At 37.5% G+C, this 27,334-nt stretch overlaps 2 protein-coding genes across 3 annotated transcripts in view; one reads left to right on the forward strand and one right to left on the reverse strand.

The window, feature by feature from the left end:
* LOC145938120 (uncharacterized) overlaps nucleotides 1-27,334 on the reverse strand; it is a 245,478-nt gene that overhangs the window by 129,040 nt on the left and 89,104 nt on the right. The gene's annotated exons all lie outside the window — the stretch shown is intronic.
* LOC145938119 (uncharacterized) overlaps nucleotides 1-27,334 on the forward strand; it is a 252,577-nt gene that overhangs the window by 120,080 nt on the left and 105,163 nt on the right. For both annotated transcript variants that reach the window (XM_083041522.1, XM_083041523.1), the window contains exon 4: nucleotides 1,195-1,355. In XM_083041522.1, the coding sequence (XP_082897648.1) occupies nucleotides 1,268-1,355 (88 nt within the window). In that variant the 5' untranslated portion in view covers nucleotides 1,195-1,267. The remainder of the gene's footprint in view (nucleotides 1-1,194; nucleotides 1,356-27,334) is intronic.

Genomic DNA, 27,334 nt, shown 5'->3' on the forward strand with positions numbered 1-27,334 from the left:
TATAAAATTAATTTCTTAATCATACTTTTAAATACTACGTTGAAAAAGTTTAATTTTCGATATAAATAACTTTACAATCGAATTATTGCACTTAAATAGGAAAGAGTGCTGCCTGGTGCTAAATTCGTCGAAGAGTAAAAAATTGTTGAATCGTAAAAATTCTTTCACATATAAAATCTGAATATATATACGCCGATCTATTAATATTCCCGATGCGATTCGCGGTGTCGCGCGTGAGGGTCGTTTTTCACGGGAAAAACCATAGAAATCATCGTCGCGTTTCCGCGTAAAAAGCTCGAGTGTCACCGCCGGCTGATGCTCTTCGTCTCGCGAGGCGACTCTGACGAATTCGGGGTGACAAGGGGGTAGGATACACGAAACGTCGTCGTTCGCGAGCGAAAAGACGCGTGCACCAGCGGGAAGAGAGAATATGGGCGAATTTAATTTCTACGTAACATTACACCTTAGGAGCCTTGCCATTGTGTGCGCGCCTTCGGGAGTCGGCCGCGAAGAGACACTCGATCGCAGGACTCCATTTGCGGTTTAGCATAATGGAAACCCAACGCGCCCCGGGGACCATCCGCATCCCCTGTCTCTTCGTCCCCCGGACGTTTCGCCTCGCCTTCTGGATCCACTTCGTTCTCGTATTCTCTCTCCGGCTCTATGTGCTTGCGCGACGTAAGAATGGGCGAGGATATAAGTAAGCCGAGAGAGAGAAAACATATGGCGAGAAAGATAACCCGGTATTTTGTCCCGTCGTTCCATTCAACGTCAGGCACGGGCCGCTGGTCATCTCGAATGAGAGAAGGAGTAATCGTTCCGCTTCTCTCAACTGTGCGAATGTCAGTTGATTTATACTCGAAATGTCACAATATTTTCAATGATAAAAGATAGATTTGTCTGACATTTCAAAGAAGGATGTTTCATGAATCGTTAACAATAATCTACGAATATAAAAGCATGCCATATTATTTTTTTATTAAAAATGCTAAGTTATCACTAATGATTACTGGCCATTCCATTTCGAGATCTTTATCGCGATGCAATGACAAAAATATCCTCGAATCATATACGGCAAATATGCGTCTGCGATGGCTCAATGATCGCCATCAGTCTTACTCTAAGACTCGCTTTTCGCGAGATTTATTTTCGTTGGCGAAATCGAGGCTTATGTCTTATCTTTTATTCTTGCAGAGAGGCTGTGATGAGGGAAGTCGGCTAAGAAGAGCCCGTGTCGCGCAAGCGCCGGTAGAGGAGTATAGGAAAGATGCCTCTTTCCTCGAGAGTCTTATTAAGCCCGCTGCTGCTTCTAATCATCGCAGGAAGCACCGGTGCCTTCAGCTCCCGGCAAGAAGGTAAGAAACCCTCGTTCTTGAACGACGTTTTGTGCCCGGCGGGGAGACAATGACGATGACACTGACGAAGACGAAGACGACAACGACGACGACGACGAAGATGAGACGATATAGTCGTTACGAATTCCGCCTTTTCGCGGCTACGACGAATTTCCACGAGAATAGTCGCGGTTTTATACTTTCTCTGCCCTTTTCTGTCGCGAAATTCGTCACTAGATGTTCCGTTGTATCCTCAAGTTTTGAGATAGCGCGTATTTCCGTCTCTGCACCAGCATCCGCCTGTCAATTTCACGCTATTTGCACATTCGCCGACAAGCGTGAAAATACGTTATCGCGCGTTATTCGTTCGTTTATTTCATGCACGTTCCCTTGTTAATCAGACTGGGAAATATGCCTTGCGTATATTCGAGACCAAAAATATATTTTAATAAGATAAATTAATCAATTATACCGAGAATAGAGAAATGTACATAGGAAAAGAGGGGTGTGAAGTTGGCACCCCTATGTTATGCTATCATAATTCTGTTAAGAGTTTTGACTTATTTAGAATCATAGGAAGAGTTCTTGATAATTTTTAGAAATAATTCCGGTCATTATTATGATAACGAAAAGCAGTTTCAAAAAATAGGGCACATTTTTTTAAACATCGAGTTCCAATAGTTTTGAGCAGAGTTTTAAGGTTCTTTTAAATAGTTATATAGTTCCTGATTATTTTTTGAAAGAGTTTTACAATTTTTATAGAGATAAAAAAACATACTTTCAATATCGAAGATATTTTTAAAATATCAAGTTCTGGGGAAAGACGTTAGAGTTCTGAATCGTACTTGATAAGACAAGAAAAACGTGAACACCGCATGGCTCTATCTATTATAGTTTCGAAGAGATTGATTTTTTAAAATTAATACACTTTTACTAAACATTTTAGAAAATCACGAACTCTAACGTTTTTCACGAGAACTTGATATTTTAGAAATATCTTCAATATTGAAGGGGTACGTTTCTTTATCTAAAAATTGCAGAACTCTCTCTCTCTCTCTCTCGCTCTTTCAAAAAATAATCAGAAACTATAAACTATTTAAAAGAACCTTAAAACTCTGCTCAAAATTATTAGAACTCGATGTGTAAAAAAATTTGAAGTTGGCACCCCTATTTTTTGAAACTGATTTTCGTTATCGTAATGACCGGAACTATTTCTAAAAATTATCAAGAACTCTTCCTATGGTTTTAAATAACTCAGAAGTCTTAACAGAACTATGATAGCATAACATAGGGGTGCCAACTTCACACACCCGGAAAAGAGAGTCTCTGTTTGGAGAAAAGATATCTCTTTACAAGCCTGCACGAATCGAGGGAGCGCTTCTATATATGTATGTATATTTCCAAAAACACACAAATTCTTCTGGTAAAATGAGAGTACACGATGTGTGAGATAACGAACTGCAGTAGCGAATATTTCACAAGCCACATATTTAGGAACAGAAAGACAGAACATTTCCGATCTTTTAGCTATCGTACGTATGGATGACTCTTATTTCGAGAATTGTGTTCGTAATTACTCAGTTCTGAATAGATATCGATAAAACGATACGCGTTATTACTCGAGAGGACAATGATATAAGCAGAATATTTCTACATCTCAGTATCTCCACCTAGTATCATCCATTTCTCTTATCTTCTCCTTCTCTCTCTTTCTTTTTCTTTCTGTTGCTCGCTTTCGTTCTAGCCGTCTCTTCTCTGGCTGCATTTGTAGAGAGAATACCTCTTAGTGACCTTTTCCTAGATTAAGGTCACCTGAGAAGCAAATAGTTGTTAGAGGAACGACAGAGAGAGAAAGAGTGATATAAAGAGGAGGGGGAGGAGGGAAAGAGGAGCTCTGAGTAGTCTCACGGATGGCGAACTTCCGGTATATACGTTCCTGGAAAACTATTATGCGCGAAGGTCCGTTGCATTCGAGAGAAACTTGGCGTACTAGAATGTACGAGCGAACGCTGGACAAATTGTCCTACGATCCTCGCGATTCGCCAATGACGGTAAATCCTTCGTCGCACTCCGGAGAATGCATTCAATCGATACGATGTTGGATCAGTGGTTTCCAACCTTTTCCGAAAGATGCAGACCTCCAGATGATAAATTATCTCGGAAGCAAAATCACTCTATTATTTATAATTAATATGTAAAATAATAAATCAAAAAGATTCTGACATATAAATACAAATTCAGATATAAAAAAGGCTAAACTTATTTTGTCTAAGTCAAAATAAATATAGAAGAATTTAAAAATAATTTTTGTTGCATCTAGTATCTGTGCCTGGCTCTTACTTTTCATATCTTAAATATAATTAATCCATGCTTTACATAAAGTACATACTTGTAAATGGTATTTCCCATTCCTTTAATTACAACATAGCGAGTGTTGTCTTCAAAGTATAATTATTTCAAGAAAAAATTAAAAAATTATAAATCGTAAAATGGAAGAGAAGAAAATTGTAATGGTGAATCATTAAGATATTTCAATTACGTGAAGCGTTTCATATATTCAGGATGAATGTTAATAGAATAAATTTTCGTCGTCGAACGAATATATTTCTCGCAATCCGCCGTAAAAATAGATTTTTTATCAGACTTAATTTAAAAATTAAAAATTGTTGAGACATTGTGATTAAACTTAGAGAACCGCAAAAAAAATTATACGCTTTATAAATGTATGTATATGTATCTTGTAAGAACGAAACTCGAGTAAATATTCGAACATATTGAGTGAAATAGATTTCCAATATCGAAGAAATAGAAAGAAATGTCAATTGTGCTGTAGACAGATCCGTCTGCACCGCAGACGTACAAGCAGATTTTCGCAAAGCATCTTGTACAAATATATATTTATATATAATACCGATAGCAACACCGTCGAACTTTACCAACTTTGTCTCTCAGTCTTTGTCGTCGTCTTGGTCGTTTCATCGCGACGACATGCTCCCGCAATAATCAGCGAACCGGTTACGCGAGCACCCTTACCACCATATTCGCGAATGCAAGCAAACACGCGATTTTCCGGAGTGGTCCGACTTGAATCCGACCCGGTTCCGCATTTAGGTCAGAGCCCTAGTGCGACCATTCTCTTGCAAACGAAGAGGGAGCAAAAAGCTACCCTCGCCGAACAACGTTTCTCGGATGGACGTTGATTAGCTGGAAATTTATGCGCCCTCGAATCGGACGCTGACATCCGGGGGGGCAAATTCGCTGAGAGAAAATACCGCGCGGTTGGGAAAGAATTTGATCGCCATAATCGTGGGGCAAACAGGATTATCTGATCGAATTTTAACGCGATGCCTCGCGTGTATGTGATTTCCTGGTCGACGACGCGACGGTTCCGTGGCCGGAAGCGCTCGTAAATACTTGTATTCTTGTACACGACCGTGTGCGTTACGTGAACGTGTGTTCGAGCGTGTTTCCGTTCAACTTAGCGAGACGAGGCGACGCCGACGACGACGACGACGACGACGACGACGACGACGACGTCGACAATCTCGAGCGACGAATTTACAGCGTATAAACACGTTGTGTTAGTTATCTCGCTCGTACTTTCGCACGGAGCCTCCTATCCTTTTATTACATTCTCCCTATCGCTTCCTCTCTTCTCTCTCGCTATTTGTCGTTTTTTTCTCCGTCGCCTCTGACGCCGCTGCCTTATCTTAATATTAGCAAATTTAAGCAAACGCGCGCGCGCGAGCACGCATCTTTCGGAGCGTTTTACTCTCGAGCGTCATAAAGACCGTCTCGCGGAAGAAGGTTTTGTAGCTTACGCGAATATCTATCGATGAAATTAGATGGACATTTGACGTCGTTTGAAATTCACAAAAAAGATTCCCTCTGACGAAATAAAAATATTAGTATTAGAATAAATTATCATATTTTATGTTTTTAGTATTTTTAGATAAACGTATTTAATTAAATTGTATTTAATTAAATCTGTATGCAAAATTTGAACACGTTCTGTAGGAAATTCGTGACTTTGGACGTTATCTAAAATCTCAGAGAATTTTCATTTTTACATTTTCACACAATACTATTCTTAATGTCTTTTATATTCTGTGAAATCCGCATTCTTGGAATTATTTAATAGTAGGTAATACCTTCTTTTTCACTTGTTTTAATTAAAAGAAAAATACTTTGCCATCCCTTTGACATTTCGCCGTTCTGTATTTTTCACATACATTTTTACGAGTGCTAGATCTGTCGAAAGAAGGGGCGGAAAACGTGAAAGACTTGGTGGTGTCAGTCGTATATAATCCGATAATGTCAAAAGATTGAGATATTTTGTCTATAGTAAATATGGTCGGTTGGAGATTCAAGAGAATAGGAGGCAAGACTAAAGCGAATTATAATTGCGACGGGGGGGTTGATAATTAACGCGAGCGCAAATCGTTGTCGTCTTCGTCGTCTTCGTCGCTTACGATTACATACGGCAGTTTTGCCGGCGGTCGTTCCTACGGAATACGATTTCGTGATAAAACGGCTTGCGCGCCGCGGGCGACCTCCGCATCATATAAAGGTATATACGAGTATACAATTAAGCGAATACCACGGGGTTAACATCCCTTCCTCCGTTTCTCCTCGCGCGAGAGGCTCTGTTTGTTAGTCGCGACGGGCCCTCGGCTTTGATCTTGCTAGGAACCAGAAAGCGGGATATATGTTGTACGACGTGCGCGGCGTATATCCCGTTAACGAGATCGTGCTCGCTAGAGCGGCCCTTGCACCTCGAGTGCAACAAAGGTGAAAGAAGGGAGAACGAGAAGCAGGGGAGCTGGGTCTCCCTTTTCGAGTTGGACGTACGCGGCTTGTCGCACGTTTCGCGTCACATTCGAACTTTTCACCGTTTCGTCTTTCTTTTTCGCGACTTTTTCTTCCTTCCGCTTCTTCATCTTCTTCTTCTTCTTCTACTTGCGATCTCTCCCCTCCCTTATCTGGCAGTTTTCCACGTTTCTGACTTTCCCTCTCTTCTGCCATTCGCCAAAGTAGTTGTCAGATAAAATTCGCCGGCGAGCCAAAGTCCCAGGAGCGCGAGGAGAATTCCGTGTAACCGCGGAGACGATAAGAAATGGATGCTGCGAAATTTCAGAATAGGAAAGACAAGAGAGAAATATATTTTCACCCGTCTCCCGCCCTCTCCCCTTACTGTCGCTTCTTGCTCCTCGACTGATGCATTTTTTATTCCCGTGGACGCTGTTTGCTTTTCTTTCGGGCGACGCCTACGCGATTCTCCCTCCGATCTCCTTGCGAGATAAATGCCTGTCTTCGTGACAGGCGCTTCTTTATTTATCCTCCGATAGAAACTTGCCCCATCAAAAATTGCATCAAGATATGACACTGCATTTTGCGCTCTCGTGAGCATCATAGCTGTCCAAGTTCAGAAAAATATTCTGGGTTTGTTCTCTCGAGAAGAGAAACCATCGAACGGAATAAAGTTCGCGCGCGCGTAACTTCTTCATAAGTACAATTTATTTATGTAATAAGTACGCATTTATCGACGAATCAATTTTGTGGCATACATCGCGGTATTTCATGATTATATAGTGCGCATTAGAGAAAATGCAATATTACGATAATAAATCCAATCAAATTAATGTTTGCATTATGCTTTACATTATTGTGGTTTGCGCTAATCATACGATGATGTTAACATAAACGCCATGTGTCATGCACTTCTAATAGAAACGTAATATTACTCGCTAAATAATTATGAATTATGAATTTGTTAATTTGTAATTATAATAGAAGCTACGCATTATTGACATTTAAATTTATAATTACAAGTTACAGATTATTTCTATAAATTTGTGATTATACACAATAGAGAAAGTGAGATCAATATTATACATTTAACTATTAGTATCTGCAGATGCATTGCAATATTTAATTACGTAGTTCTTTCAATTTTTTTCATATCTGAAAGATAAAACATTTTATAAAAATTGTTCTTTCAAGAAATAATTGATTCGCATGTGCAACTCAGTTTCATGATGGCTGAAACTTAGAGCAATCTCAATCTCAAATGTTAGCTTAATTTGTTAGACTAGACGATGGTGATCGCAAGAGAACACATGTGTTACGCGAGAATTATGGTTATCACGGGAAGACGGGACGTAAAATAAAATAGATAAGAGTGACGAACAGGAGCTTACGAAATATTACATTAGATACATATTTCAGATAAAATTTAACACAGGCGACATAGCCGTCATCATTCACTTATATCCGCCGCTGTCGTATACCAACCAGCTGTCTGTGAACCCGGGTATCACAATTTTTGTGTTTCTTTTACTCCCCTCTTTGCGGCTCAATGCGTAAAATAAAGAATGTGAGACAGATAGAGGAGGAATGAGGGCGCACGAACCAGAAACATTTAATTCTGTTTGCGGCGAGCGTAGAATGACGCCTGTGTGCTAGAATAGAAGATCGGAGACAAATGGTCTCGCATACTTAGCGAGCACTTGACTGTGACAAACTACCGTATATACACGAACACGTGCGACTGTGGCGGATAGAAAATCACACACGTACGTATAATGTACACGTATACAAACGTAGCCACACAAGTATATAACCATCGCGCTAGGCGGGTTGGCTCACTTTCGGCGAGCGTTTGCATTCGCAGGAATTCGGGAACGGTTGCCCACTTTCCGGCTTTCTCTCGCGCCTTTCTCTCTTCCTCTCCTGGGATCCGGTCTAAACTAGGCATCGCTGCGCGATCCTGCTTTCCGTATTTGCTCGTTGAAAACTTTTCTTTTTTAGCTTCCTGGGAGAGAGAAACGCCCCGCTAGATACGTACTTATCCAAGAACTATGCGAATATAAGTCAAGAGCTGTCTCGAGAGCTCCTTTTAAGCTTAACAATAAATATACTGCAAATTTTAGTATTGGATATATTGTGTGTTACGTCGTATTCTTTTTCTTATAAATGTGAAAAGTTTTATTATTTTTTACATTATTTATATTAAAGTCTTTTCTTGATTATATTATATATTCCAAGTAGATTTTCTATAGAATAATATTCAACGCTACGAATTTTTTGTTATTTTTGGTTAATAGAGTATAATTTTCTCTAGAGTTAGTTCACCCAGTGTTATTATTCCTTTTAAATGCACGAATTTTTTAAAATCCTGATATTTGTGGACAATTTTCGCCGTCGAGAGATAGAGTGTTTATCATGTAATTCTTGAAATATGACTATAATTATATTACGTTTACTTTGATTGGTTCTATTTTTTATTGCTTCGAGGAAGTTAAAATTTAGATAGGGATTTAAGGCTGCATTACGTGCGATTATTACGTTCGCGATATCAAAACGTATAAAGCGCGCTATTGTACTATTCAGCGGGATGTGAAATTATTATGTTTTTTGTACGACAATAAAATGCCAGTTATATTCGTCGGCTTTGACAAGATTATATATCGCGATATAAATATACCGTCCACATATTTTTTTACGTCCAGCACAAAATTCGCAGATTATTGCTTCATATTACGTGACTCGGTCGTCCTTTATATCGCATGTGTCTTTTTTTTCTAGCGCCGTATATGCGTCGACGTTAATAATTCTTCTCTTTGCACTGACTAGAGAATGCTTTGTTTCGAGAATCGTGAACTCGCGGGCTTTATTCAACACGTTTTTCGAAATTCGCGAGGAACAAACAGCAACAATTTTAAAAAGTGACAGAAATGTGTTTTTTCCGAGAGAACAAAACATAGAGATCATAGATAAAAAATAAAACTTTGAAATAGAAGTTGTTTTTAAAATAACTTAAAAAATCATCGATTCGATAATTTCAAGATTCTCGTTTTTTTATCTTTCTATTTTTTTTATTGGAGCAATTATTTAAAAAATGTGGAATTAAAATTGGAAAAAAGTACTCGCTCTGTGTCACTAAATAAAAATTTCTAGATAAAATAAAATGACATTTTTATAAAAAATAAAAAATATATCGAGAAAAACTATAAAAGACGCTAAAAAGAAGATATATATAAAGATAGAATATATTACGAAAAAAAGATTTAAGATTTGTTAGATAATTTCAAATTGAAAAGCGTCAGCTACGAATATATAGACTGTCTAGAGAATATCTAATTTTTTTCCGATTTTGTTTCCGTAAGGAAGAAGCTAACGAACTGCGATCAGAAATGCGCGCAAAATCAAATGAAGGAAATTTTCTTGGCTGAGTTGTTTTCTTCGTTCTTTGGAAACGTGCCAGCGATTATTTGCCTTCTCTCTTTTTCTTTTTCTTTTCTCCATTTCTCTACAAAAATAAAATAATATTGCGGCGAAGGGTGTTCGATCCAAAAATACAAGACAAATAAAGCCATTTCGCTGTTTAGTAAAATGGCATTGCTTAAGAGTCTCAAATACTTAACATAGATATCGATATTTTTATTTTATTAATTTATTTATCATATTACTTTAAAGGAGAATCTGATGAAAACGATAAGTAAATAAGAAAACATTATTGAGGAGAGAGAAAGAATTTTATAATCAAGAGTGTTAATTGCGCGAGGATACGGACAATGCAGGATACGAATACGAGAAGAGTCCAGGCTAATCGCAAACTCAAAAATTTCCGATAATTACTCTGCATTAATGGCAGCAAATTTGTCTCGCAGGCTCCCGCTAATTATTATTGTATTTATCGCGCGGTTCGGAGTCCCGGGACGAGTTTTTAATTTGCCCAGCCATGCGCGCATGCTTTCGAGCCGCGCTTTTTATTTTCGCGCTCCTTGTCCTCCCTTTCTCTTTCTCTCGTTTTCTCTTTTCCGCGGCCTCTTCGGTGGTTTTTTTTTGTTGAAAACGCGCGCCCATTTAGCGAGAGAATTTGTCGGACGGGGAAATATCTCTTTTGTCCGGCGATGCGACAGGCGGTTCTCGATTATTTTGCCATCGAGTCGCACGCGCCGCGTCGCGTCGCTCCGGTATTTTGCGTCCGCGAGGAAAATCGCCGTTCTGATCGCGAAAATTTCCGCCTCGCACCCTAATCCCTTTTTGTCAAAATATGTTTGTTTTTCCGGGCTATGAGATCGATCGGGAATTATATAAGGACGGTAAATTTCGGACACGATTCGTTGGCCGTTCGAGTGATTTTTATCCGCGCATATCTTTGGATACGATTTGTCTGCGAAAATAATTCATAGCTAAATCACGATACACAAATTTACGAAAATTATTTAAAATATCTCTAACGAAATTAAATAGAACAATTAGGAATTATTTTCTCAAAATTAAAACTGTTTGGGAGAAATACATTTTAATTATTTCTGTAAATGTGCATTTATATCACAGATAAATATCAGATGATTAACTCTCATATCACAAGCAATATAACTTTTTATAAGAGCGTTATAAAAACAGTTACAGAGATGAATTAAATGAAACGAATTAAATGTCAATGATTAAGAACATCGACAAGTATTGCGCTTAGATGAATGTGTTGGTTGAGAATCAGGATTGAATAATGGGGTAAATTTTCGAATCTCTCGTATCTCGGTACTATATCGATTTTCTAATTGTTTTAAGCCGTATAATATCTGTATTCACGCGCGCAACATCCCCGCGGCTCTTCGTAACGCGATGAATTCGCATCGATCTTCCCGTCGGCGTTGCACGCCGGCTGCTGCGGTACAGGAGAAGCGCAACACGCTGCAACGCACGCACATCGGCGGCCAGGATCAATTCAAATTCGCATTATTGCCGAGAAGCCGGGTGCGCGATACACCGCTCGATCCGACACCTAATACCGGTAATTCCGGTTTATTAGGTTGAACCGCATTAGGTTTCCGGTTTATTAGGTCGATCCGGGATCCATGTCCAACGGCCAGGCATTACTCCGGGCGATCGTTCATGGTTACGAGCCCGAGCCTGAGCCTGTCTCCATGTTTAATCGAATAATTCTGATCGGCTTTGTTTCCTGACCACGTCACCACGGGAAATGACGCGCGGAATTATATATTTAAGATGTCGCGCGAATCTCTTACGTTTTCCTTCATAATCATTCTAACTACGGTTTCGTTTCAATCGAGCGTAGAATAATAAGAAATAATAAAAAGTTGGACTTCTAATTTATCGAAAGATGATCGCAATGATTTTTAAGGCACTTACGATAATCTGAAATTCATTTGCGTACCAAATGATTATTTCGATCGTAATGATTATTTTCAGTTCTGACCATTTTCATTATTTTGATTGTATTGATTATTTTTAAATGCCTTAAAAATCATTACGAGGATCATCCTGTATATCAAGAAATTATGTGGTCGTAAAAGTTACAAAAAGATAATTTGTGTCTACGTCAAGAGGAAAAAATATAGAATAATATTAAATTCAACGCATTACTTTTACATCCGAGATACTACGAGTTTATACGGACTCCATTATATTAGAAGGATTGATATACATATATGCTGTTGCTGCATGCGCTGTGTGAAATTGCTCTCCAGGTTTCTCCGACAAAATTCGCGATAAAACTGTCAAATAAATAGCATATCACAATTTATATCTTACTAGCAGATACATGTACCTATTAGTTATTGATATAGTTTGCGCAACAAGAAGACAACAATGACTATTCTTTTACATTAAAGAATTAAGTCTGCGTTGTCGAATAACAGTTCTATATATATTCTATAAGACTTGTTTCATTTATGCGTCCAACAAGATTGTCATTGATTCGATTAGGGCTTATGTTCCTGACAAGGAATTGAATAAACCTATCACATTAATATGCCTGCGAATGGCATATCGCGCAGAATATGGGCCATGGATGACGTAATTGATGTTATATAATATTGATAATCAAGGGAAAGCTTAATTTCACTGACAAAATAGCCGAAATGTTTCGAAAATCTAATTTAAACTCCCGGTTTTTAAATTCCCGAGTAATAAATTAATCTTTCAGAAGAAAGCAATATCGTATAATTATCATATAATTCAATAGCTCTAATTGTTTTAGATCGGAAACGTACTTGAATTTTGATCGTTCCTTTATTCAAAGATCTCTCGGATTCGATTGATAGAGATAATATAAAATTATTATTATTACGTATTCGCGCTATATTATATAATGCATACTTGTACAATATAAACGTAAGAGGACATGTTATATTTGTGCACTCATTAAATTCGCATTTAGAGATAAACAAAATCTTGTCACAACTTTTATTGATATTTTTAATAATAGAATTTAATAGATCCATGTATATGTATATTGAATCGAATTATTTATTCTATCGAAATGTTTTTATATCGAATCGTTGACATAATAATATAGACGTCGAAGCATTCAATAGCGTTGTATATTTTATTGAAAATTTTCTCCCTTAATGCAATAATGTGGCAGTATACCTTTTTATTTTGTGATTATCGTTCCATTACAATGTTATCGGTCTATTACCATGGATAAAGCATTAAAATGATTATCTGGATCTATCGATCGGCGGCTTGTTAGTTGGCTGTTTCTTCGACGAAGGCCGATGGCTGGATGGAAAGTAATTTCTTGGCCAATAAATGACAACGGGGAAAAGGGACGCGGATGAAGGGGAAAAAAAAAATAACGAGGAAAGGAAAAATCGCGCAAGAAAGAAGGACGCAAGTTAAACGCGACGAAACAAAGAGATCCTTTTTTAACCCTTAGTTTTTCCCCATGTCAATATTTTTTTAATGAAATGAATGATTGTCATTCATCATTTATACAAGAATAAGAAATTCGATTGAAAATATAGGCAAAGATAAAAGTTAATATATATACGTGGCACTTCTCGAAGATACTTTATGCATCTTAAAGTAACTCCCTCGAGCGATCGTGGTTCTTTTTGTGTATAATATATAATCAAATATTACTAGAGAGCGATTAAAATCTCTTCTCTACAGAACAGCTAACCACGATATTTAACGTTAGAAAAAAAAGTCGAGAGGCTTTTTTTGACGGCTCTCTTCCGCTTTACGAGGCAGTGTCTTGAAGACAGACTCACGATTAGATTTGTTTTCTCAGCCGTGAGTAGACGCGCGTTATATATGTTCAGCGCTAAATTTACGAATCGCCGACGCGACTCGCGTTCTCTCCTTTTAGGTTCTCGGTTGTCACCGTTGTGTCATTGCGTTTTATCCGGGCACTCGGTAATTTTGGCAGCCGGTAACAATAACGACGAGTTGCTGCACTCGCTCTCGGACACGTCGCAGTCCGTTTTAGATTCCCAGACGTGTGTTCACCCGTTTTCTTTTTGCGTCTCCTCTCGTCTCTTTTCGCTTTTTCTTTTCCTTTACCTTGCCTTGCTTTCTTGTTGCTTAGAAAGCACGCGCCCGATGTTTTCACTATCAAACACGTGCGTTATATCGTATGCACTCGGATTATCCTGATATTACGAACACCGCGAGAATAGAGTTCCATCTACACTTTCATATATATAATATACATATATCATTTTTTATATATATTTAAAAATTGAAAGGCATTTATATATAGATATATATATTTTTTTTTAATTAATTTTTAATTAATGCGTAAAAGACTTTAATTAAATATGCCGGCATCTTATCTATTTTTTTTTTCCTTTATTCTGTAAATGCGAACAAAGTATGTGCGCGCGTCGATACACAGTATATTCGTGGGTCATGTTCTTCAGTATTTCCGGCCGCGCCAGCAACAATACGATGCCACATCGTCAAGCGTCGGAGCTCGTTTTAGATTCCTGGCTCTTCTTTTTGCGTCTATTCGCGTCTCGTATTTAAGCCGGTCTTGTTAGTTGTGCTTTTACATTTCTAGATACAAGAAGAGAGTATGCGACAGTCGCGACGCGACGCGCGCGTTTTCGTTGGTTGCGATGACATTTGTTTTTAATTGACGCATCGCACGCATTAAAGATTAAAGCGTCGCAATAACGCGTACCATTATTTGTTATTAGCATATTATTGCGTGGCATTTATATACAAACCACATAATTCAGAGTATCTTTAATTAATTACAATAATAATCTTTACTTTCTTTTCAAACATATAGAGTAGCGAAATCGATGTTTCGCAATATCGAGACTTGTTGTAGGTACGTCGTGTTTAGTGAAAAAATATTGATCAAAAGAGGCGATAGGCAAGTTCATATTTCATAATTTCCATGTTCATCGATTTTACATTGCACTTATACATGTACAAGATAGATCTATACATGTGTAGTAGAAAGTAGTAGAGATACAGCGTATAATTACTCCTCGACATATGGTTCGATTTATCACACGTTTAATCCAATTTATCCTCCATAACATACGTTTAATCAAGATAGTATATTTCTCTTTGTCACGGCAGGGAGATAACGGACGTCTCCGGCGCCATGTCCGCCCCTAGTGTTTCACGGTGGTCTTTTTCCGAACGGAACCGTGACGAGCAAAGACACACTTAACCACGGAACAGAGACGCGCGACTAATACAAGCGTCTATGGATGGCTATTATTAGTCTTAATAGACCATGTGTTACAAGTGGAGATGCTTGTTGGATCGCCTCGGCAACTCTTACTCGCGAGTCTGTGTCGCCGTAAGAAGAACAATGTGAAGGCAAAGGAAGGAATAAGCTTCGAAGGGTGTCGTGCGCGGTCTTGAGCGAGCTCTCGTTAATCCTCGCGACAGTCGCCCAGTGGATTTACATTTGTAAATGAATTACATTTGTAATTCAAGAAAGAAAGTCCTTCAGCCGCGTTTGTTTCGTTTTTCTTTTTTCTTTTTTCGCATTGTTATGCATCAATAAAGTTAAAAGGAGGATTAATTTCGTTATTAATGAAAATCTCTTGTGTCCTTAGTGTCTTATTTACAATCGAGTAAAACGCGCATTTTGATAGGAAAATTAAAATCAAGTATCAATTATCTTATTTTTTTTGTAGTTTACAAAACGCTGTCCATAAATAATAATGCTTTAATTATTTTCAAATTTAATATGTAATTTTATTCGGCACGAAAGAGAGAAGAATCTCGGCAAAATTTTCCGACGACCGATTCTGATCATTTCCCTTTAATCTTTTCGTCATTTCGTAATCTCATTGCGTATATAGGATAATAAGAAAATAATTAAAATCCGCTAACCTTGATGAAGACAGAAAGAGCAGGGGCGTATAAAAGTGAGAAAAAAGATACAGCTCGTGACGAAATTAAAAAAGTCTATCGAACTAAACAAGTACGCACAAGGGTTTCTGGGATCGGAACAAACGATCAGGAAATGAAAGAAGCAAAACGGAGATTGAAAAAAGGGGTGACTGCGTCGCCGATAGCGCTTTTTCAAATTCTTTACCGAGTTCCTTCTTTCCTTTTTCATCAGGCATTCTTATCTTCTTTATATTCCTGACTGACTTTCCCTTGCGTAAGCATTTGACATCCCGATATTGCGTGTGATATCGTGCAGAAAAGAGGAACATTTTTATTTATTTTTTTTATGTAATATATGATACATTATGATAATTGTACGAGGATTGTTAGTATATCATAATTTACGTTATCAACGAGAGCAAGAGCATAAAATTTACGCAATAGACAAGCATCGTATAATTATAGCGTATACATAACATTTTCGAATATTAATTATAATTATGTTACTCAATTATTGGAAGTGATAATCATATAATTATGAATTATAACGTTATACGTATATTTATACTTTTATTTAAAAGAAAATAAATATGTGCAAAGAACGATTTTTTATCCAGATTTGATAAAAATATACATATTCGCGAAGGAGAGAGAATAGTTTAAGATTCTGTGAGCGAAAGTTAGAAGTCGATTCCTCCGTTAAGCCTCGACAAATTGAACCGAACGCGCCGAGGGAAATTTCATCCCCTTTCCTTGCGCAATTCGAATTTCAACCCCTCGCGAACCGTGCGTTGGCCGCGTCGTTTTCGTCGCTTAAGTGCTCGGCTCGTAAACGCACCGACGTGCGCGCAGGGGGTTGACATCCGGCATTATCGTCCCATGATTTACGCATTCCGCGACTGTATTTCACCGCATCTCTTTTCGTCGAAATTTATTATTGCGCGCGCGTAAGAGAGAGAAAGATACTCACTTTAATACAGGCATTTCGCCATCGTCGTTCTCCCTTTCACCTCTCTACGAAGCAACTCGCCAACCCGTCGCTCCGTCTCTCTTTTATCCTTCCGCACCCCCTGCCTTCGTCGTTTCCTTTTCCAGCATTTCTCCGTTTACCGCCTAACCACGAGTGGAACGAGCCGCTCGGCGCGGATTACAACGTGTAAAAGGGAGACATGAGGAGGAGTAACGGGATACTGAGGCCGCCCCGGGAAATGCTCCCGGGAACTCGACGGGCGATAAATAATCAGATTAATGAAAAATATTTCCTGCCGCGCGCGAATTGGAGGGGAAAGGCGGCGGGGTGGAAAAAGGTGGGAAAAGGTGTCTGTGCACTTACGTATAACACCCGTTCGTTATCTTGTGTGCGTGCGAGCGGGATAAAGGGCGGGGGAGAGGGAGTTTAAGCGCGAGTTGAGTTTATTTGGAGAAGCGTTACGTGGTGTAATTTCGTCGGGAAATTGCCAAGTGGGGCTCGACATCGGAGGAATTTAGCAATATAATGCGGAGTGGATATTTTCTATACACGCGCGATTTTTTTTTGTTTTGATAATGATTTTTTAAAATTCGCGATACAGTTGCGTCACAGTTATAAGGTAAATATGTGTGACAGATCGCAAGCAATTTTGCTGGAATCTAAAAATATAATTTAATGAAACCTTTGTACGTTTATTTCAATATATGATTCAAAACGGTCCACAGATTTTATTATATTTTATTGTATTTTTTGTACATTTCTGTATAATAGTGAGAAGAATCAATTAAATAAAATAATTTGTGACGTTAAAATTGATCAAGTAAATTGTCAAGTAATTGATAAAGTAACAAAGTTCAAATAACAGGATCTATATCTATATTTCATAATGAAGATGGATCTCTCGGATTTTGAGGCGTGCTATATTTTTGTATTAAAATTAATAGCTTTAAATGGGCAGGAGATATCACATTGTTAGAATTGAGAAATGATTTATAAGTTTAATGTCTTTATACGTCTTCTTAATTTAGGACAGAGAAAGGATGAACACTTTCCGTGGTACAATTGTGTCATCCTTACATTCGTCTGAGAAAATAAATTTCCTAAAGTAAATGCGATAAAGAGAGTGAGAGAGAGAGAGAGAGAGAGAGAGAGAGAGAGAGAGAGAGAGAGAGAGCGCAGAGGTGTTGTTACAAGTTAAAAATATCGTAGAAGTTCTAGTACATCCGTATTTTATGATGGAGAACGAGTCGCTTTTACGCTCGTGCCGTAATTCCGTCGCGTTAAAATAAATATAACAAGAGAATATTTCTATTACCATCGTGACTGCTGTATTTTAGCAATTACTACAAGCAAGGAAAGTTAATGTCGGTTACCTGCCGCTCTTTTTTCGCTACTTTAACATAGATTTCTCTAATTTGCAAAATAATGGTAATAATCCACACACGTTTCAACTTTTTATTACGTATATTAATATTATTTTTTAAACTTCTACACGAGAAAGATATATTTTTTCTCATCACATTTTAATTTTAAATAAATAATGCTATATACATTTAATCCATATTATAGAAACCAAACTGGAAAAAAAAATTATTTTAATTAATTGAGAAGGAAAAAAAAAAGAAAGAAAGTCTGATCTTGTCCTGCCAAGTTTAAAAGTTATTTCTTTCGTCGCGAGTTGAAAAGCGCAAATTGTAATCATTGTACATGAATCGTACAACTTGTCGACGTAGTAACAAACGCGCGCACGATATGCATATTCGCGTCTTTGTCGGGCAAAAGTTTTTAATTAATCGTCTGTAACCGAAGTTTTTGATTGCACTAACAGAGGCGCGGCCGGGCCGAATGAGCGTTCATTCGATGCATTTGAATAATACCTTCGCGCCGGTTTCACGTAGTATTTTCTGCAGTATCGGCGCAATTCGCCGTCGCAATACTCGTGATTTATAAATTCCGCCCATTGGAATATATGCACCGATTGTTATATACCGACGCTAGTTTAAGCGCTCGATCGTTACCAAATCATAAACAAGCGTCGATTTTTCCGCAATGGGTACAAATGTTAGTTTGAATAATTACGGAGTAACAAAGAGCTTCTCGCGCTAAGGAAATGAAATACGATACATGTAATTAAAAGGATATACGATGGTTTCACGGTGAAAAGCGCGTCTCTCGCTGATTTTTGCACGATTCTATCGCGAATAAACACATTCGTGTAATTGAAATTTGAATTTTCCCCGAGATTGTACTGCTTTTCTACTCTCTCTCTCTTTCTCCTCTCTCTCTCTTTCTCCTCTCTCTCTCTTTCTCCTCTCTGCGGCTCCCCGACATAAATATTACATAAACATTTTTTTAAACGCAGGAACGCGCACTTTTATTCGTAACGACATTACGAGGCAGGCTGTCGACCGGATGCATCTCTTATTTGCATCATTACGCTCTCGCATACGAGAGTCGTATCTCGCGGAAGTGCACCGCACGATACCGTAAAGATCGCGCCGCATGTATATTTCCGCCTCTCACGTTTTACTCTTCGCTCGACCGTAACGAACGACGAGCGAATCTAAACCACGTACATCCTTGTCAGCCAAGCCTCTCTCGTTAGAAAGTCCGAGAAGATGGCGCTTATGCACGGAGCTGGAAAATCGGGAAAAGCTTTACCGGGGTCAAGCGGAATGGATTGCGTCCGCTGACCAACTGCGCCAACAGCGCGGTCGTAAATGGTGGACGAGTGATTAGTTTTTGTAACAAGCTCGCGCGGCTATGGCGAATGAATTTAATTCTCCGGGTGCTTTAGTTATTACACGCGGAAGCAACGAAATGTGTATTGCATGTAATTTTTTTAAGTACTCTAAATATATATTTGAGACTGTTTGATAATGTGGAACGATCAAAGGCGACGCAAAAAACTGTCGTTGTAATGATTCTGAAAGAAAGATTTCTACGACCGAAATTCCTCGTATTATAATTAATAAATTTTCGATTTTTGGTAAAACGCGCGCGAGCGCTTAATGAAAATTATCGTGTACGTAAGGCTTAAGAGAAATGATGATGAGAGGAAAACAATTTTTTCTAGTAAAGGAGTTCGTTATTCAGAATATTCATTCATTTGCAGGATTTATACAGGGACTGAAATCATCATTATCCTTTTAGTCTTTTAAAGAGACTGTTCAGCCCTCGTTTTGTTCTTGGTATCTCTTACACAGGTCTTAAATTCACGTTAAATTTCGTTAAGCTCCACCCGAACGAGCACTCGACCTGCTATTCAATATTTCAGTGCAATTAGGTGGCAATACGCCTCCGCCGTACGATGAATTATTCAGGAAAACTCCGGAGTGAAAATAAACCGACAGTCCGGCGGGGGTTCCGAGGGGCCCGTAGCAAGGGATCATCCATTACTTAGCGCACGTTAACGCACTTTGCCTGTAAAACGCATCGCGCGCAAGCTCGTCATCGTTGACGTTAATCGAGATCGAACTAGGGTCACAGTGCAGTCCCCTTAGGAATACATAACGAGTTCCTAGCGAAATGTACCCACCTGCGTTATTAATCGGCCATCCGGCGAGATACAAGTTTGAATGTACTTCGTCGCCGCAGTTTCTCCCACATTCAGACAAAATTCGAGAGAAAATTAAAACTTTGCGGAAATTTTAATAAGACGATACAGTTGTACAAGAATTAACACACCTTTCCTCCTCTCTCTCTTTCCTTGAATAAAAAAATCTGCAGAAAGAGATGCTATCTAATATAGATGCAGATATATTAAAAATTATATAATCTCGTATATACATAAATAAAATATTTATATATACGAGGCTTGTTCATAAAGTTCGTACCTTTGTTTATAAAGAAAAGAATGAAGTGGTTAAAACTGCACATTAATTAATCTTTTTTATATCTAAATCCTGCAAAGTTATACATTTTTCCCAACGATGCAAGATCTGTCAGATACAATTATTGTAAAAATCGACATATTGTCTTTTAAAAAAATAATATTAAAATTTTATTAAAAATTTATAAAAATTTATAAAAAGTTCATTAATTTATAAAATTAATTTTTATAAATTTTATAAATTTTTAATAAAATTTTAATATTATTTTTTTTTAAGACATGTCGATTTTTACAATTATTGTATCCGATAGATCTTGCATCGCTGAGAAAAATGTGTAACTTTGCAGGATTCATATACAGAAAAGACTAATAAAAATGTGCACAGTTTCAGTCTCTTTATTCTTTTCCTTATGAGCAAAGGTACGAACTTTATGAACAACCTACGTATATACAGTACCGGCCAAAATTATATCACCTTTTGATTTTTTCAGCATAACTTGTGTTAAAGTGCACGGATCTCTACACGAATCATAACATATTTTGAAGGACGGTATAACATATATTGAATTATAATTCAATGTTATACCAATCTTCAAAACATGTTATGATTTGATAGAGATCCGTGCACTTTAAAACAAGTTATGCTGAAAAAATCAAAAGGTGATATAATTTTGGCCGGTACTGTATGTCAAAAGAAACGAATAAATTTCTTTCAATTCAACTTTAATTAACATTGACATGATTGTAATCCAAATTTCGTAAAATCATTCGTAAGATCCGTCGTGCTAGGGTCATGAAACTACAACTGTAAACGAATATAAATCATATTACGAATGCATTTTGCGGCGAGACGTGATATAGTGTATTCATTATAAAGGCGCAATTAATCACGAATGTTTCGCGCTGAAAAAAAAGAAAGAAGCAGGAACATCACGCGCAGCAGCATTCACGCGCCACTCAACGGGAATAAATATATTCTGTCCACCCGGGCAACACACAACTTTCCTCTCATCATTCTTGTCGACAGGAGAGGAGGAAAGTGGGAAGGGGGTAGAGGAGAGAGAGGCACTGATATCAGACGCCGTACAGAGATCCCTTTTCGTGTTTATAGCGATTGCAGCAATTAAACGCATTCGTTCGACCGTGCGATGTTCATCGAAACGTTCCCTTTCGCGCCTATAAAAGCTGATTTCGCTTTATATCCCGCGCGTTCGTTTCGTTTCCGATCGGTGCGCCTTGAGATATATATATATATATATAATATATATGTATATTACACTTCCGTTCTGATATATAGTACATATATATATTTTTTTTTTATCAGAATGCTTTATGCGGACGGCAAAATCCGCCGTCGTTCTTTACGTATGAACGGTCACGTAGGCGGACGGCTCGGCATAATTACACGCTTTAATTGTTTAATTAATCCCGACGACGTTTTCGGTGTTTTATCTAGATGCTCGTTAGCCGAACCAAGCACCATCCTCGTAACATGCGAGAGTGCGTATATATATATATATATATGTATATATTTATATACATATATATGTATACCATATATATGTATATACAAGCCAGAATAGCAGCGCATACACGAGCTATATGTAAATTGTCGAGAGCGGTACGTAATCTTGCAGAAAGCATTAATAAATTTGTTGTTCTCTCCAAACTAGATTTGTTTACAGCGCTAGATGTTTTTTTTCCCTTTTTTTTCGTGTCTGTCCGTTTATTTATACCGTATACGTGACGCGCGAGCGAAACTCCCGTAAAACAAACAAGATGAAAAACGTTATACCATCGACTTGCGTGGCTTTTAAATGCGAAAGAAATCGGCTGATATTTTTGCTAAAAATATTAGAGACGAAAAAATAATATTATAATTACTCTCTTCATATAGGAGTGCATAAAATATCATAACACTCATATATCGCAGTTTATTACACGGGGGAAAAAAGAAATCTTCTTTTTGCTTCATTTAATTGTAATAATAAAATTAATAGATAGAAAAATTGAGATAAACGTTTCACTCTCGATTTTCACGATTGTTAATCTTTCTCTCTCAAAAAAAAAATAATAATGGTCCAACGAGATGTTTCGCGAACAGCAGAAATGGAATTTAGCATCGTAAAGCAAATGCTAAGTAAATGCGCGGCGCTTTTGTCCAATAATTCGCCTCTGTCTCCCCGGATGCATTAACGAGGATGAGAACCCGAAGAAATTGAGATTACCTATATGCGCGTTCTCTCCCATCCCCCGTACATTTCTCTAGCGGGCGACGCTTTATTACGGACGCAGCAGCTATATAATTATCGTAATTATGATAATCGCAATAATAATCGGCCATCGCTGCTGTGCCGTGCACTACGAAACGGTCGCGCTACTACGTGCCAGCTAAAGTTAACGTTATATCCCTGCCGCGGAGTATTTCGCTAGAGTAAAACTCACGTCGACACTAATGATAGATCCTGGGGAAAGCGCGACGGGAATTTCGCAAAAGAAAAATCAATTCGTGAGTCGATCGAGATAGATCGAGATAGATCGTCAAACTCTAGTTAAATCGTATTTGGATCGATCGAATCTTCGCGCACATACGTACAGTTATATCGCGTAGCATCGTTAATTTATATTGACAGAATAAGGAGAAGAAAACGTGCATCCAATGAAATAGCTATTCTTTGTTCCCATAAATGTGTTATATAATCAATGTCCATCTTAATCCTAATCTTAATTCTTTGCATCCTCTTTTTTTGAGATTTTCTTTTTCTCTTCTCTGTTAAATTCTGTCTAGCTATATTGCGAGCTATATTGTAATGGAGTTTTTAGTCTTCTCGATCTTTTTAATTTTTTTACATCAAACATCTTGGCAGTTAAGAAATTGGTTTAAGCGAAGAATTTACCTTAGGCTATTTTAACAAGCAAAGCGCCGTGGAAAGTCAATCAAAAATTTCTCTCTCAGAGAGAAACTTTTTATAAAAATACATTATAAGCATTATCCGCACGCGTATATTATCCGGGTATATGTAGAGGGTTTATATAGAAAATTGAAGCTTATATATAAATCCTGAAACGCGTGCGCGCGACGCCTCTCGCCATCGCATTATTCGCAATTTAGAGCGTGCCAAGTTTCACGCGAGTTTCCATTTATAAGTTCATATTATTCATTAGGGAAAGCAAGATACATAGCCATTAATGACTTTATCACCGTGCGCGGGAGGAACAGTATTTCCGGCGCGCGACGGGCGAGCATCGTGAGATTTAATCGGGAAGGTATTTTATGGTCCACACTGTCGACCAGCCGCGTGAAAAATGATTACGTTATATTACTTTCTGAGATTTATATATCCTACTGAAAGCGAGAGAGAGAGAGAGAGGGGGGGAGATTTTTGTGTCACGCCAGTGTCCCGGGGATTATTCTAATAAAATAATTCTTTTTTTAGTTTTTTTCAACATATATTTTGTACGTTCTATTTCGACATCTATCACTCTTATATTTCTCTCGCAGTTGCCAAACTTTTCTCTTTGGAGCTCTTCAAGAAATTCTACAAAATAAAATTTACATAAGAGAGCTATTATGAATAATGAGTAATAATCTTAAAAGCGTAAAAGAATATCTAGATGATTGCTATAATTGACGATAGCAGCGAAATGACACACGAATAATTGCAGACAACTTGACTAATTAAGTTGATGATATCGTGACATAGAGATTATGTATGTAAATTCTCATATCTTACTTATCTCGTTATCTCTTTATTTTTCTCTCTCCTTTTCTCTTTTTTTCTTTCTTTATCTCTCGTTATAATCGATATTGTTTCCGTGCCATCATGATTCACGACTATTTGCTTAATGAATCACGTAATGAATCGCTACGAGCGATTCTCGTCGCTTTGATGCTTTTTTTTACGTCGGAGGGCTCGCGAGGGAATCAAAGGTCCTAGCATCGATCTGGCCATAGGTTTGTCTTCTACTACGCAACGGGTAAAATCAACGGGTATATTGTCGTATAAATAAAACCGGAGTTTATTAAATTGTAAACGCCGACACGCGAACGATAACGAGCGCGCATCGGGATATGCCGTTAAAATATTGTTACAATTGGCACGAATGTTTACCATTGAAAAGCACATTCGCAATAATTGGATCCGAACGATATAAATCGGCCCCGAAGATACTTAAGTATATATATATATACATATACATATATTGGGGAGTAATCCTAATATTAAATAGATAAAACTCATAATTCCATTGCTATAATTAATGTTAAATATCTGATGTTAAATACAGATCAATAGCTCTTATCAATTTAATCTGTATCTTTTATTCTCGTTTAATACGAGCCAACGCCGATTAAATTTTTATCGCGTGTTTATCTTTACACGAGCACCTGAATAAATTGAAGGATTTTTTCATCCATCTGATTTTAAAGTCTGAGTTTTATTTAAACGCGTAGAATAAAATTTTCGAACAACGTTAATATTTCAATCTCCCCCCTTCCTCCCTTCTCTCTCTCCTTATAGCGTGGATGTAAATTTTGAAAATTATTGAGAAATACATTGATCTGAAAATGATTATCCGATACAATATAAAGTGCTTAATCGATGATAGGATGCATTGGGGTAACAACGACATAAACGCTTTAAAATAGGACACAATAGGCGTCTGTCGATTACTTGCTACACGGTGTCGCGGGCGTTAGTAACGCATTCAGCGTTAATGGTGGCAGCTATTTTTCCAGCGCGTCAATATTCGGCGAGTCGACGGCGACGGTTGATCTATAGGCGGTGATTAATTACGAGTCGCTTATAAAAGCCCCGTGGACGCCGACATTCGTTCTTCGAGTGACGCCCACGATCGTTCGCGTCGATTCAACTAACGAGTATCGAGAGAGCAGCAGCGCGCTTTAAAGAGGAACGTCCGCGCGAGTTTGTCGAATAGCGTATTATCAATTCGCGCCGAATAATAGGAACGAGAATTAGAACGAGTTTACATTTTTTTCGATCTTAATGAGCGAATCATTCAGATAAATCGATTTTCATTGCGCAAACGTATTGTCAAAAATGTGTTCTTTTACCATTCAATTATTATCGTCCGATGTAATTCTATGAAAGCATTCCTTAAAATGAGAGATCTTCCCCGAAGAAGAGATCATCTTGGAACATTAAATGGAGTTGGAACGAAAGTTGACTAAGTCTATAATTTGTGATCTATTTTACGTACCTACAATTCTTTCTCTCTCTCATCACATTTAAAGCATCATGGACTAGACTCTCTTTTGTTTTAAGCCCCTTATTCCGTTCAATTCTACTCTTTTTGATCCATTTCCATTTTTAAAATACGATAATTTCGTAGAAGAAGAGAGAAAGAGCTGATGCAAATTTTTGGAGAAAGTCAATTTTCTATTGTTATATTATTTATACGTAAAATTACGAATGGCGAATATATTTAACTAAAATCATATTATACATAGACATTATAGATATCCATTTGAACCCGTATGCATAAAATATTTAACGAACAAACGTACCAGCAGAATTAATAATTCATCTTTCGTTTATTAACATCCATTTCTCCTGTTTCGCTTTTCTTTTTTGTTAAAAATAATTTATCCGATGAATAATGATTAATAACTGAGTTGCTTTAGTCTACCGAGCGCGTCCGATGATATGCTACGCACGTTTGCACTCATCATCAACCTCCGATCTCTGATATTGTTATCCGCTGCACGCGTTGTATCAAATCGGATCCGTTGTTGAAGAGAACCACCGGATCGATATCAGTTCCGCTCCACAAATTCTACGACGAAAATAGGTCAAATGCGCGCAGTTAGGTGAATTTAGATGTGTCGCTCTTGGTTTCGACAAGTAATGCAACTTGTATTATGCACTCTCATGTGTAACCGACACGATCATACCTAAGCGAAGGAAAGAAGATGTAAATGTCCCTTTACTCTCTCTCTTTCTCTCTCTCTTTCTATCAAGTTTTTTCTTCGAGAAATTCATGAAGAGAAATTCGCGTAATTTCGAAGCTCGTTCTTTTCTCGAAGCGTCTCTCTTTAACTTTCTCCGTGTGACATTTTTTGCGGTACTTTTTGTACTCGTGCGCTTGAATACGATGAAATTCAATAATGAATCCACGATGTAAAATTTAATTTGCTTTATTGCGATACATATTTTTCGACAAGTCCGGATTAATTACGAAATTTGTCATGAATTTGCGTCATCGTCGTCGGAACATGTCGAATTGTGCATAATCGATACGGCATTTTTTTTAGACATCGCGAATGTAATTGAACGACAAGCTACAAGTCTGCATTAAATTGCGATGCAACGTATCTCGGATATCGTACGTTGGCTAATCATTTGCAAACACGATGCACTTTGTAGTACATACATGCTTTTGTTATTGCGATATCGCGCGCGCTGTATAACCGTCCGGATTTTTTTCCTGTTTGATGTCCTTTTTTTTATCGTAGAGTGATTGGAGAAGTGGCGTTTCACGCGATATCGATTAGCGTCCACATCCCATGTAATCACCTACAGCACCGCTCAAGAAAGTTCTGACTAGTGAGCACTCTACGAGATTACATTATCATTGTCTTGTGTAGGTTTTTTATTTCGATCGGTATACTACACCCTTTACTATATAACACTACTATTTTAATATTTTAATAACTTTATTATTTTTTACTTATTTATCATTAATATTTTTATGAGTTATTATCAAGCAGAATGATCATAAGAATTTTTCTTCTATAATTTTAATTTATATAAAAGATATCTTTTAATATACATATTTTTGTATATGAATTGTAATTATAATTTTATTCAATTTTTTTATGTGGAATATATTTTAAAATTTGTGCTTATTTATCTTAGAATTTTATATATTTAAAAATATTCGTGTAATTTAATGATTTTTAGATGCAACATATATTTTCTCTTGAGTTCAATTTCTATACATAGATTTTTTATAATAATATGTATAAAAATTAAATTTTCTTTTTTTCATTTCTATCTTTTCGAATAATATGCGTAAATGTGGAAATTGGAAAAATTATTCAGCAAGATATAACAG

The sequence above is a fragment of the Prenolepis imparis genome, unplaced genomic scaffold (genome assembly GCF_030444845.1).
Source record: "Prenolepis imparis isolate NDT839.2.m4 unplaced genomic scaffold, iyPreImpa1.0 SCAF_7, whole genome shotgun sequence".
NCBI lineage: Eukaryota > Metazoa > Arthropoda > Insecta > Hymenoptera > Formicidae > Prenolepis > Prenolepis imparis.